Source organism: Leucopleurus acutus (genome assembly GCF_964270905.1).
Source record: "Leucopleurus acutus genome assembly, chromosome: 20".
Classification (NCBI taxonomy): domain Eukaryota; kingdom Metazoa; phylum Chordata; class Mammalia; order Artiodactyla; family Delphinidae; genus Leucopleurus; species Leucopleurus acutus.
This window is the reverse complement of record NC_139162.1, coordinates 46078649-46092237: the sequence shown is the minus strand read 5'-3', so window position 1 is coordinate 46092237 and position 13589 is coordinate 46078649. Positions and strand designations below refer to the sequence as shown.

Sequence of the window (13589 nt, the reverse complement as noted above, 5' to 3'; positions counted from 1 at the left end):
CACAGTTTAATGTAAAGATACTCATTTCCTTAAAGCGGGGGGGGGGGGGGAGAAGGGGGGGATGATAGGGAGAAAAAGGCTTATTTATTGTCAGAGTTGGAGTAGGAAGGATGTGGATTTTTTTTAAAAAATGTTATCACGGAATGAACTGTGCTTGGGATTTGCTGGAAACTTCAGAATTCTTTTTAATTTGTCAGTGTTTGCGAAAACAGGCAAAAGATGCAGGCACATTTTGCCCTGCTATTAAGAAGTCACATAGCTGAAATTCCAACTCTAAATGCCTAGAGAAAAAGCACACATCCCAGCCACAAAGCCAACAGCGGCTTTCATGGTGTACTCTTGTTCTTCTCTCCCTCTCTCTCCCTCTCTGTCTGTCTCTTGCACAAATACACACCCCTCATCGATAAAACAATAAAACGGGCTGGCCTGACTCCTGCACCACGGAACAGAGGCCCCTCGTCCCCCTCCCCAGCGTGGCCACCACTCGTGTGGATATCTTCTGTGAGACTGGCTGGCAGCAGCCTATTTCTGCCCAGTAGCCCAACATTCCACAACTGGTGCTGCCTCTAGTACGGAGCCGCATCCCCAAAACAGTTAGCAACTCAGTTTCCACGGCGATATCAACTAAATACCTTTTACCCACACCCTGATTTAGACTGATCATAGAGCGCTGATGTGTTGATGTTTGCACACGCGCATACCGAGGCCGGTGACACTGGTGACACTGACTGAAGCTGGCTTCCAGCACTGCCCCTTGGGGCTTGGTAAAGGGAAGCCTGTCTTTTCAGTAACGCAAGCTGAAGACCCACAAACCCTCCTGGCGTGACACCCCTTCAAGCAACCTCCCAGCGTGGTGGCTGGTTGTTCAATCCCTTTCAAGCTTCCTCCTGTGATGTTTCTCCTAACCTCAAACTAGCCTTCTCTGCCACTGAAATGAAGTGTATATTAAAAAAAGAAAGAAAGGAAAAAGAAGAAATGCATTTATTTGGCTTCCTGCAGTGCCCCCATCCTGGATGGCTGCTAATTAAGACATTCTTGGAGCTGGAATCCTTACTGGTCAGGAGGTAAGATATGGAAACCCTTCATCCTGGGCTCTTTGGAGATTAAAAAACCAAATGCGTTCCCTTCACATGTGGAGAACAAGGAGGAAGGCGTACTGCCTGCCTTCCGCACTGCCTCCCATCCACCTAGACTGTGGCTTCCACCCACTCTCAACAGCCATCAGGGAGGAGGAAAAAGATGAAAAGAAAAACCCACTAGAAAGCCAGTAACAAGACATCACTCAGCCCCACATCTTTGGGGGGAAAACATTAAAAAGCATAAAACAAACCACAATGTCTTCTTTATTCCTGCCCAAAGCTGAAGACACAAATGCTGTTGTATTGATGGTGTTCTAGCATCCCGTTCAATCATTTCAGCGCCATCAATGATATTTCCCGAGATGACTTCACTGTGTTCTGTGGAGTTGTAACTGCCACTTCCAACTACTTCTGCCCCATGTCCATAGTTCCATAGGAGACAAGGAATCTGTTCTGCTCTGATATTTGGAAGCAAAACATTCAAATCAGCCCTCCTTAACTTGGCAGGAGGGTACTGCCTTCCTTTCTGAATCTAGGATGCAAACCCAGACAGGGTAGCAGGGTGGTTTATTCATGGGAGCGGCCAAACTTTAAGTGTATGTGTTAGAAAGCTGGAGCCTTAAAAAGAAAAAGCGATGTGAGGAGCAAGGGATGAACCCACAATTCTTGTATTTAGAACATGGCCCTAGTCACTTAAAAAAACCCAGAACCCAAGAAACCTTAACATTTGAATGCAGAGATAAACCCAGTGCCATCCAATCCTGTTCAAGGGTAGTACAGTGGGATGCCAGGCAAGCAGGACGGGCTGTGTGTTCCTGGGTAAGTCACTCTGCCCGCCACTTGAGGAATGTTTCAGGGTCAAGCGAGATAAAGCTTTTTCCAAGTGCGGCATGCACACGTGGGAGATTTTAAGGGTTATCCACACTCTCCATTCAACCCTGAACAACAGCGAGAAGGTTATTCCCCTTGATTCTCTTGAAAACATTCTGATCAAAGAGAAAGTCTCTGCTTGGTACCTGGGTCTCTAACACCTCACCAACACTTGCCAATCTCCTTTCAACAAAGGGAGCATGCCTCAAGTCCAGAGCCTGCAGCAGGAATAGTACCTAGCTAGAACTTAATAGCACTGTTTTGTTTTCAGCCTGTTTACTTTTGCAGTTTCCTTCTATTTATGGCCAGGGAAGCTAGGTTTTCCATTTGCAATGCTCATATAAATTTCCCCTTTAAAACTTAAGTTAAAAAAGGCAGGGACTTCCCTGGTAGTGCAGCGGTTAAGAATCCGCCTGCCAATGCAGGGGACACGGGTTTGAGCCCTGGTCCGGGAAGATCCCACATGCCGCGGAGCAACTAAGCCTGTGCACCAGAACTACTGAGGCTGCGCTCTAGAGCCCGCGAGCCACAACTACTGAGCCCACGAGCCACAACTACTGAGCCCACGTGCCGCAACTACTGAGACTGCGTGCTGCAACTACTGAAGCCCGTGCGCCTAGAGCCCATGCTCCGCACAGCAATGAGAAGCCCATGCTCACTGCAACTAGAGAAAGTCTGCGCACAGCAACAAAGATCCAACGCAGCCAATAAATAAATAAATAATTTATTTTTTAAAAAGGGCAAATTGACGTGAAAGAATGTTATTAAGTATATAAAAGCAAAAGTGGCTAAGGAAAAATCACAAATGACGGAAGTTTAGCAAGTACGGAGACAAGCATGGGGTGGGGGTGAGGAAGGCTGCTCTGGCTGGAGAACCACTGTCCCTTCTGGAAACACAGGATGGTCCCTCGCTCTTGGGGAGATGGGGCTCATCTCACTCCAGGGAGGCAGGAGCCAGTACAGAAACAGGTGGCAAATAGCATATCCCAAGTAAGCGCTATTCACTCACTTTTAGATACCACTTCAGTAAATTACATCTAAGAAAAAAGTCCACTGGCCTCTTCTGGAGCAACTCCTGCTCAGAGTAAAGAGAAGGCAACCAAGTTACACCAACCAGCTTTTAAAGACTTTCCATGGACATTCCAAGTTAATGCATCTGTTGTTTACGAGGGAAAGGGGAGGGGGAGGGACATGAAAGAACAACACAACCAAAAAAGGCACAACACCAAGACAAATGTCTCTGGGATTTTTATAATCCCAGGGAGACCGCTTCTTGGACAAAACTTCCCAAGCACTGATAAAGGTCACTCTTGCCAGTTAAATGTATGCAGTTTTCACTTTCTGGAGGAGGCAGGATCCTCCTCCCAGCCGCCGGTTAATTTTTCCTCCCAATAAGATCACTCTTTAAACAGAGGCTGGAATTTTAAATGATTCTGTTTCCCTTAACTCACTGAACCCTACACTTCCTGATACCTGGGTTACTGACTAAAATGTAACTCATAAACCTTCCCGAAGAAAAGCAAGTGTTACTTGTGCCACCTTCAGACACTTTATAACAACTTCTGGCGTCTAGACAGGCAACACTGTAAAACTAAGTTTCCTTATAACCGCGCTTGATGCTTTGATGTTTCAAAGTTTAACCTCATCCTAAAGGAGACTGATTTTGAGCTCTCAAACTACCCAGGACATAAAGGCTTCTTTCAAACCTCCCTGGATGACAGGATTTGTAGCTGCTCAAGTAGAAGCTTCCACCCACCTTTTAGTAGGTCAGTGTTTCAATTACCACTGCCATTGAATTACCAACTTGCTATCACTTGCCTCCTATTTCCATGAAAAAAGAAAAGGGGGGGAAGGGAGACTTAAACAAGGTAACGTGAGTGCATTTGCTATTCTGTAAAATAAATAGGTAAATAAAGGCAACGGAAGGGAACTGACCATGACTGATGAAAACACAGACATCACTAAGTGAAGGAAATAAGGATAAAGCTGGGGAAACCATTGATCTGGAATATACCAAATGCCAGACAAGAGATAAACATGTTGATAATTCAGCCATTCAGAAAACCTGAATGAGCAAGTGATACCAGAGCAAACAGCTGTTCCTTATTTTTGCCCTTTCCCTCTCCCCTCCCCCCAAAATAAGAGCAAAGGAATTTTTTTTTTTTTAAAGAACAACCCTAAGATCTGGTCAAAGGCTTGTACAATTCCCAGCACACTATAAATCAATATGGCAAAAGCCAAAAGCGTTCATCTCAACAGTCTCAGAAATTCCTTGAGCCTTCCCCAAATCAATTCCTTTCTGGCTCCATTCTCTTCGCTGTCATCTGCTAGACCAGCACTGCCAAATAACTTGTACTACTCACTCAGTTAACGCTGTAGAAGGGTGCTGTCTGGCCAAAGTCAGCCGTGACTGGAATATATGTTTAAGTGGCAGAATTCCCCACCCCAGAGGCTTCAGATTGGAATCCAGGCTTGTCCCCGCTCCCCTGACATCTGATTAAGAGGACATTTTGAGTGCAAGCCTACATTTTAACTGACCTCCCGTACTGCATCTCAGGAGTTTAATAGCACCAGCAGCACCTGGATATTAAAACCCCACCCTCATTTCCGGGGTTGTTTTCCTCCAACACTTTCACCAAACTTTTCCCACAAGGCATCCCACTCTAGACCAGGCAATCGGCTGCCATTAAATGAAACCATTTAGCACCAGTTCCAACTGGAGAGTGAGTCAGCTCCCGGCTGCCAATGCAGCTTCCTTGTTGGTCTCAGGGAGGGTGTTTCAAAAGGTAGAGGGCAATCCTGGGCCCACGCCCTGGAGAGCACAGAATTAGATGAAGAAACAGGCGCCACTCCATGGCACCAACCAGATTTCAACTCTCAGCTGAATGAGTGAGTGAGTACAAGGGGCGCTGTACTCCCAGGCCATCCTCCCACATCTCATCCTTCCGCAGTCATCAGAAAAGCCCTGTTCTTAAAACACATGGTTGGGGGGCGGGGAGGACAGAGGCTAGCAGCTAATAGCTACCCCTACCTCTCTCCCAAGAAGGCAAACAGGATACCTGCCGCCCTCACATATTTACAGTCTTTAATTCTAGATGACAATTGAGTTTAGGTTTTTTGGGGTTTTGTTTTTGTTTTCAGTATGTAACTTATTCAGTTTTTAAAACTGCTAAGGATCTTGCTAGTCTCAGCCAGGTCCTAAGAGGCAAGCAATTAGAGTAATGGAACAAAATAACAGATGGCTACTTTGAGGTCTCTATCATCAGCCTAAGGAAAAAACAAAACAAACAAACTCTACTTGGAGAAAAACAAGAACCATCAGAACTTTCAAATAATTAACTCAAATCTAATAGAGCCTGAGTCAAAGGTCAGGGTCTAAACACTGAGGCCCTGTAAGCAGTGATGTTTCAATGAACAGGCGACCTTCGCAAAGGAGGCAATTCCTCTTGCTGTGATGAGAAGTTCTAGATCAGCTATCAAGTGACTTCACCTGTCCAGCAGAAGGGGGGGGCGGGGGGGCGGGGGGGGGCGGGGCAAGGCTACCCAGGCCCCTTTCAGAAACTGGGAGAGAGAACTCTGGCCCAGAGCTATAATTGCTCAAGAATTTGCTCAAAGGCCAGACCAGTCCTTCCCCCACACCCCTGGAGAAAACACGCAGAGCCTTCCCAGATCAGAACTGTTGCATAAGCTACTTATCAGGTAATGCCTTGGTTACAAGGGTCCTTAGAAGGGCTTCAGGTAGAAGTGAGAACCACCAGGATCACACGCACCCTCTGACTTGGGCCAAACCTTGCTTAATTCCTAGAAGAATTCAATTCCACACGCTTTAAGGGCCTACAGCTATCCTGGATAGTGATTTTTAGGGTATGAGAGTACACACAGGACACTCACAGGACTGCCACTCTCCCTGTGACCAGTGGCTCAGCCTTGAAGGGGCAAGAAGGGCAATCTGTCATTCACTAAAGTGACACTGCAGCGCAGAAAAACCCAGCCAGCCTGTCTGGGGGGAATGGGGGTGGGGGGGGTTCCTCTTAGAAGGAAGACAACAGCACAAACTTGTGTATATGGTTCCTTTCAATTACTCCTTCTCCCATTTCAGAAAGGATCCCCACCCCGTAATAGGCAGGTGCACAGCAGTGAAGCAACATTTCCCCCCAAAGTACAGCTGTGTGTAAGTATTTGTAGCAGTTGTATAAAGCAGGACACACTAGAATCTGCCCCTTATTGAGAATCTAAAACAGCTAGTATTAGAGGGGTTGCGAGCCACCCTTTCCCTGAACCTCGCCTGGTCCTTGTGGAAGGGAGGAGGGAGGATGATCCAACAGCAGCAAGGCCTAGGGGTTCCGGTGAGTCCCCTAGGGGGTCCCACCCAGGCCTGAATGGTGCCTCAGCCTCACCCTGTGCGCAAGGCAGACTATAACCACGAAGGAGCACACACCCTAACTCCCAGAGGGGAGTGGAAGTGAGCTAGCAAAGGGAGTCACTCTGGGAGTCGTAGAAGTCAGGAAGGGAGGGAAAGGGAAGGTCCCCACTCCCACCACCTGAGTAAAAATGTTCCGAAGCTCATTCTCCGCAAGCACCTGGAGCTGGAGAAGACAGATCCCAGACACGCTCAAAAACAACCCCGTGGCCCCCTGTTCCCCTCCCAACTTTCCAAGTCTCGTGGCAACTCTTAACCTTTTCCAGCCCGGCACTGCCTCCGGCAATAAATTACTGTTGAGACTGCAGGCTAGGTCTCTCCCCTCAAAAAGAATTTTATGTCAGATTATCTCAACCTGTCCACCCGGAGGAAGGTGGGGCAACAGATAAGGACACCACCATCAAGCCGCCACCCGCCCCCCCCCCACAACTACTGATGAGGAAATTCAAGCAGAGGTTGGTAATTTACCCAAGGTCATGCCAGGCTCCACCCCAGGGTGCCTGGAACAGCTGCTCCCTTCACCCTTTCCCCTCCACACTGGGCTGCCTGCACGGAGCTCCCAAAGCACCAACTCACACCCTCAAGAGGCTTCCAGCCGCACTCGCCACTCGAGCCCCTTGCCTGAGTTGGCCCCCGTGATCCTGAGGAAGCTCCCCCAAAGCTACCCTCCCGAAGTCCCAACACCACACACATCCATCCTTGTAGAATCAAGATGGGACCCCTTCGACCCCTCTTCATTTCACAGATGACAGAACTGCCCTGAGATCAAGGGTCTTGCCCAAGGCCACAGAGCTGACAACAAAGCTAGGGAGAAAATCCAGATCTCCGGAACATATTAAATGCCTCTAAGTGCAAGTACTTCCCACCCTCTTCACACACAACACTTTTAAACAGCCCCCTCCCAACATACACACCCACTCAACACCCTCCTTTCTTTAGCTCTTGCTGCACATGCTCAAACCCTCTCTTCTATAAGCTTGGAGCTCTCCCCTCTCAACCATCCTGGATTACACACACACACACCACCTTCTCAACATGCCACCTGAAAACAGACCCTGCTTTAGAAAGAGCTCTTCACCACCACCCCCAAAAGACACAATTCTTCTGGACACTCTCACCTCTTCCTCCCCAAACAATTTATTCTCCCTTCACAATACACACACTCTCTCCAGTCTCGGGACTGCATGTCCAGAAGCCCCCACCCCCAAATTCCTTTCTCAGTCTATCCGTCACACACTCCCTTTCTAATGAGACTTTCATTACTACTCTAACCTCCCTCCCACCATCCGCCATTCCGCTCATTCTCTCCTGCCATCCTCACCTGGTCCAGGCTGCCTTAGCCTCCGGCGCCGCCAACCCTTTGCTGAGCTTTGTCTGCGTTCCATCAGTTCTTCAGAACCCCTCCTCAAAACACTCCAGATACTCTCTGGATCCCCCCTTCGGCCTCTCCTCATCAATGAGGTCTCGGCCTCATCACATTCCTCCTATCTCCCAATCTTCTCCTCTTCCCCGTAGAACAGCGCACCCCAAATAAATCTCACCTCCTCCAAAACCTCCTATTTACAGCTCCCTAACTTCTCCCTTCAGACCCGGAGTCCCGGAACTCCTTAGCAGCCCTCCCCGTTCTCACCCCCCAAGCTCCGGGTCCTTTCACACCCACTTCTTTCCTCAGCCCCTCTCCTCCTTCCACCTCCCCAGTCTCCCAGTCCTCCCACTACTCTTCAGACTTCGTAATCCCTTCCCTGGTACCCCTACTCCATCTTCAGACTTCCAGAATCTTCATCCCCTTTAGAAGTCCCCCAACCCGGGGCTCCCACAATTCCAACCCTCTTCAGAGGATTCCGCAATCCAAATAACCCCCTCCGTACTCGAGCTCTTCAGACTCCCCCGACGCCTAATTCTATCCTGACCCACAAATTCCAGACTCCCCCGTTTCTCTCTGAACACCCCCCAGTCCATCCTGACCCACCAGTCCCGCCTCAGACCCCATTCCATTTTAGAGTCTCCAATCATCTCGCCGGTTTCCCCCAATTCCCCGCCCAGACCCTCCAATTCCTTCATCGGGCTCCCCGATTCCTTGTTTTAGATTTCCATACTCCCTACTCAGCCGCCAATTATTTTTTCAGACTCCCAATTCCCTGCTCAAGTTCTGCAACTCCTCTTCAGGACTCTAAACCCCTTCCCAGACCCGCCAGTTCATTCCCAGGACGCCCAGTTCTCACCACAGACCCTCCAATTCCGTCTCAGGACCTCCCAGCCCCTTTCCGGCCCCCAGCCTCCCTCGGAAGCCCCCCCCTCCAGCCCATTCGGCCCGCGGGCCGCGCACCTTGCGCTGCTGCTTCTCCCAGGCCGGGTCCAGCAGCAGGTCCCGGTCCCAGTCGTCCTCCTGGGCCATGTAGTCGCCCATGCTACCCCCGCCGCCAGCGCCATTGCTCCCGCTGCTGGGGCCGTATTGGTACGACTGGTTCGCCGCGTGGTAGTCCACCATTCCGCTGCCTCTCCCGAGCCCGTCCACTCCCGCCTCTGCTCCCGCCCCTCTGGCCGAGCCGCCGTCGCCGCCGCCGCCGCTACCGCCGCCGCTTCAGCAGCTTCAGCCCGCCCTCCGCTGACGCCTGCGCACTGCTCGCTGCGCCTGCGCACCGCGCCGCCGCCGCCGCCCTCTCGCGCGCGCGCGCGTCTCCTATGCCAAAAAGCACTGAAACCCCGCCTCGGGGAGCTCGGAGCCTGCGCAGAGTGCACCTCCCCTCGGCCCTTCAGCTCATGGACGAGCCGCGCCCCCTCTCCCGCGTGAGCGCGCGCGGCCTCCGCGTGTGGGCGGGGCCAGAGCATGGATGATTCGTAAGGCGGGTCTCGACATCAGGCTTGAACCTGCTGAGGCGTGGCGTGTATTCCCATTCAGTAACAGAAATTTAACAAATATTTATTAAGCGCCCTCTGTGTGCGTTGCCAGTAAACAAGATAGACAAAACTCCCTGGCCTCATGGAAGGGAGACAACAAACAAAATTTTAAGTACATATATATTACAGGGTTAAGTGTTATGGAGAAAAATCAAGCAAAGCTGGAACGTAAACGAAGTACTCAGGGTAGCCTTTGCGGAGAAGGAGAACATTTGAACAAACATCTGAGGGATTCACGAAATGAACATGGGAGTTAGATAGACTGGAATAGATACTGGCTGACGGGAAAGGTAGAGGATTTTTTGGACTTGTCTATCTTCATTCATTCAACAAACATTTATTGGGCACCTACTGGTGTGCCAGGGCCTGTTCTTGGGTACTGGCGATATGGTGCCGAGCATGATAAATGTGATTGGTTCTCAAGTGGCTAATATGGGGGGGGCGTGGCGCAGCAATAAATAAATAAATACAGATAAATGACATTGCTACATTGAGGCATGTCAAGTGTAAATATCCAAAGCGGAGCTCCTCATCTTGCTCTCCGACCTGGTCACCCCACAGTCATCCCCACCCAGTCAATGGCGCCTCCATCCTTCCAGCTGTGCAGGCAACAAAGCTTGCAGTCCTCCTTGGCTCCTCTGTCTTCACACCCCACATCCAGTTCTTCAGGAAATTCTGTCAGTTCCATCTTCAGAGTATGTACGGAATCCACCCACTTCCCCTTTCCCCCACGGCCACACATCCTGGTCCTGTCCAGCCTCGCCTTGTCTTCGCTTGGACCACTGCAGTAGCGTCCTCACCATCTCTCTGCTCCTCCACTCACCTCCCAACTCTCCTTCTCACGAGAAGTCAGAAGGAGCCTGTGAACACTTGAGTCAGATCAAGTCCCTTCCTCCCTGCTCAGAACCTTCCTTTGGTGCCTCGTGTCAAAGTCAAGGAAAGGAGGAAAGGCTGCCGGAGTCTTCCTTGCCCTGGTGCAGCCCAGCCCAGCTCTTGAAATAACCGAGACTCCTGGGGCCTCAGCCAAACCCACAAGGTCTTCCACGTCCTGGTCATCCTGGTCCCCATTCTTATCCCAGCTCACCTCCCACTCTGCCCCTCCTCTCTGAGCTCCCGCCACACTGCTGGCCTCCTAGCTGTTCCTCCAACACCCCGGGTATGCTCCAGCCTCAGGGCCTTTGTATACGGTGATACCTGTTACCACTGTTTGGAACACTTTCCCCAGATACTGGATCCCCAGGGCTCACAGCCTCCTCTCCTGCAGATCAGCGGAAGTATCACCTCGTGAGACCTCCCCTGACCACCTTTTCATAAATAGCATCCCACACCTTCCCAGCTTTATTCTTTCCAGAATACTGATCACCATTTAATATACTACATGACCGCTTTATTTATCGTGTTTATTTGTCTGCTTCCCAACAATGTCAGCCCATGAATGGTGAGGATCTTTTGCTTTGGTCACTGCTGTATCTCTAGCCCCTGAAGCAGTGTCTGGCACAAGACAGAAGCTTAATAAATCCCAGATGAATGAACAGACTTAAAACCATACTGAAGAATCTGAGGAGTTTTTTTGTTTTTTTTACTATTTTTTGCCTGAAAAGAAGTTTTGATTTTATTCTAAGTGCAGTGTGGACATATAATGAATTTTATTCTAAGTGCAATGGTAAGTTAGGAGAGGACTGCAAGCAGGGGTGGGGTCTGATTCAACTGTCCATAGGGTCTGTCTGGCCACACAAGGGGAACAAACTGTAGAAGGTGGAGTGAGTTCAGGGAACGCAGCGGGGAGGCTGCCGCGATGGTCCTGATGAGGCTGGACAGACAGACAAGAGGGTGAAGGAGGAGAGTGCTGAGGAGAGGCAGTGGGAGGATGTGGGAAAATGGAGCCTCCAAGACTTAGTGTCATGAATTTGATGGGGGTGGGAGGCAGGGGCGGGAAAGAGCAAAGAATCAAGACTCAAGATGGCTCTAGGTTTTGGACCTAGAGCAACCTTGAGGGGAATGGGTGCGTGTTAGGGAAGGTACGAAGGTAAGGGTTTGACTGAAGCAGAGCCTGACCGGCAATACAAAAGGACTGTGTTGCAGTCATCTGCTGGGGATGGGGATTAGAAGACACAGCTTCTCCAGGTTATGGGAGCTACCAGGATCTCTCCTCTCCTCCCTCAAAGGCACTAGAAGAGATCCAAGGGCAAGCAAAAGGGGATGATGCCTAGGTGGCAGCCCACTTTCCCAGGTAATGCCATGACCTGGCCAAAGACACGGGTGTTGGCTGTTTCCAAAGCTGGGCTGGGCTGGGCTGGGTCTGGCTTGGGGCAAAGCACCCTCTTCCTGCCTAACCTGCAGAACGAGCCCAGGACTCTTGCGCTGGGCTCGCTGGGCAGGGAAAGGCCACTCAAACAATGGGCCCTCTGCTCCTCCCTGCGTGCTCCCGGTTGACACTGAGAAACCTCCCAGACCAAGGGCTCAGAGATGAAGTGGATGTCGATGTCCCCAGCCAATGAGGTTTAAATTAAAGGCTCCCTTTAATTGCCAGCTTTGAGGCCACTTCCCAGCAGCCATCCATGGACAGTGCAGTGATAATAGCTACTGTTTATGGAGGGTCAAGGTGCAGCAGGCAAGAAGAGGGGGCAGGGAGAGATCCCTGAGTGAAAGGGTATGGCCAGTGGGCCCTGGCATTAGGTTCACCATTTCCACATCACCATTTCTTGGAGCTCTCGAGACTTCAGTCAGAACTTATTAAATGCTGTATCCCATTACTGGGAAATCCCCAGCAGTCTAATGGTTAGGATGCGGCACTTTCATGGCTGTGGTCCAGGTTCAGTCCCTAGTCAGGGAACTAAGATCCCACAAGCCTCACGGTCAAAAAAATAAATTAAATAAATAAGTGTTGAATTAAAACAAATAAATGCTGTATCCCATTATTAATGCTAGTTAGATGAAACAAAGGAGAGAGGGCTGCATCCTCTCAGGGTAGGAACATGAACAGGTCCTGGGATGTCTAGAGGTGACTGTGGAAGCACCTGAATCAGCAGCCCTAAGCCCGAGCCACCATGACAGGTGACAAGTTGAGTGCATTAACTCACAGCAATGACTGAAGTGGGTACTCTCCCCAGCTGTAAAACAGGCACAGAGGGGTTGACTAACACCCCCAAAGGTCACTAGGCTGGTGTTCGAACTCAGTCGTTCTGCAGAGCCAGGCCTCTTAGCTGCTCAAAGGATGATCCTCCTGGAGTAAAAGCAGGTGGGCAAAGCCGGACAAGTTGTGGCTTCCAAAACAGATAAAGGTCATTTCCTCCTCCCCTGCAGGGTGGCCATGGCCCATTGTACCCTACACAAGGGCAATGTTATGTGGGTGAGTGGGAGTGTGCCCACCCAGAACGGGTGCCTTTTGCTGACTCACACAACCAAATGGGTGGGTAACAGCATCCCAGTCTCCCCTCCTACTCCCCTTAGAGCTAGCTCCCAATTCCTGAGCTGCAAAAGCACCCGTTGTCCCCAGGGTTTGGGTATGCCCTAGTTCCTGGATCCTGCTCAGGTCTGATCCCAGAGCAAAGGGTGTCCCGTCGGCCCTGGCTCCCCAAGTCAGGGCCCTCAGAGAACGATGGGTGTGAGTGCTGGCAAGTGGGGAGGGCTGGGAAGGCTGGCAGCACAGGCTCACCTGCCCTTTCCGTGGGCAGAGTCCACACATATGGTCATTTGAGAATGAGGCGCTCCCTCAGGGGCACCAGCAGTCTATGTAAAGGGATGTGCATCTATTGTGGCATTTGACTTCCTCCATTTTCCCCAGTCACTGTTGTCCCCACTCCCTCTTCCTGCAGGCAACAGGCTCACAGGTGAAGACACCCGCCCAAAGTCACTCCGCCTGAAAGTCTGGAATACCTTATAAAATGCGAATAACCAACCTAAGGTCACTCTGCCAGAATGTCTGGAATACTTTGTAAAATGCGAATGACCAACCCAACTAAGGATCATGTGACGTGTGCTGGGCCTCCTGGCCACTGTAGGCTGGGACTCGGCATGGGGTAGGGGTGGAATGGCCTGGCCTCAAATCCCAATTTTCTTATAAAGTCTCACCAAACAGAAGAGTGCTGGGGACTAGTTTGCAACACTGGGGACAAACTCTTCTGACTCTGAAATTAACGACTCCAGTTTTCTAAGCGCCAAAATCAGGCTAGGTCCTGATCTGAGGAATTTACCAGCCAGAGCTCACAGAATCCTCATGATTCTGACAAGGGTGCATTATTCTCCCCCTTTCACAGATGAGGAAACTGAGGAACAGAGAGCAAGGACACAAAACCGCTTGAGCACGCAGCCAGAATACCCCC

General features: G+C 50.4%; 1 protein-coding gene across 2 annotated transcripts in view; it reads right to left on the bottom strand.

Moving 5' to 3' along the window:
• The window catches only part of ACTN4 (actinin alpha 4), a 72760-nt gene extending 63871 nt beyond the window's left edge, over positions 1-8889 (bottom strand). For both annotated transcript variants that reach the window (XM_082862930.1, XM_082862931.1), the window contains exon 1: positions 8696-8889. In XM_082862930.1, coding sequence (XP_082719056.1) covers positions 8696-8857 — 162 coding nt within the window. In that variant the 5' untranslated portion in view covers positions 8858-8889. The remainder of the gene's footprint in view (positions 1-8695) is intronic.
• Positions 8890-13589: the final 4700 nt, after the last annotated feature.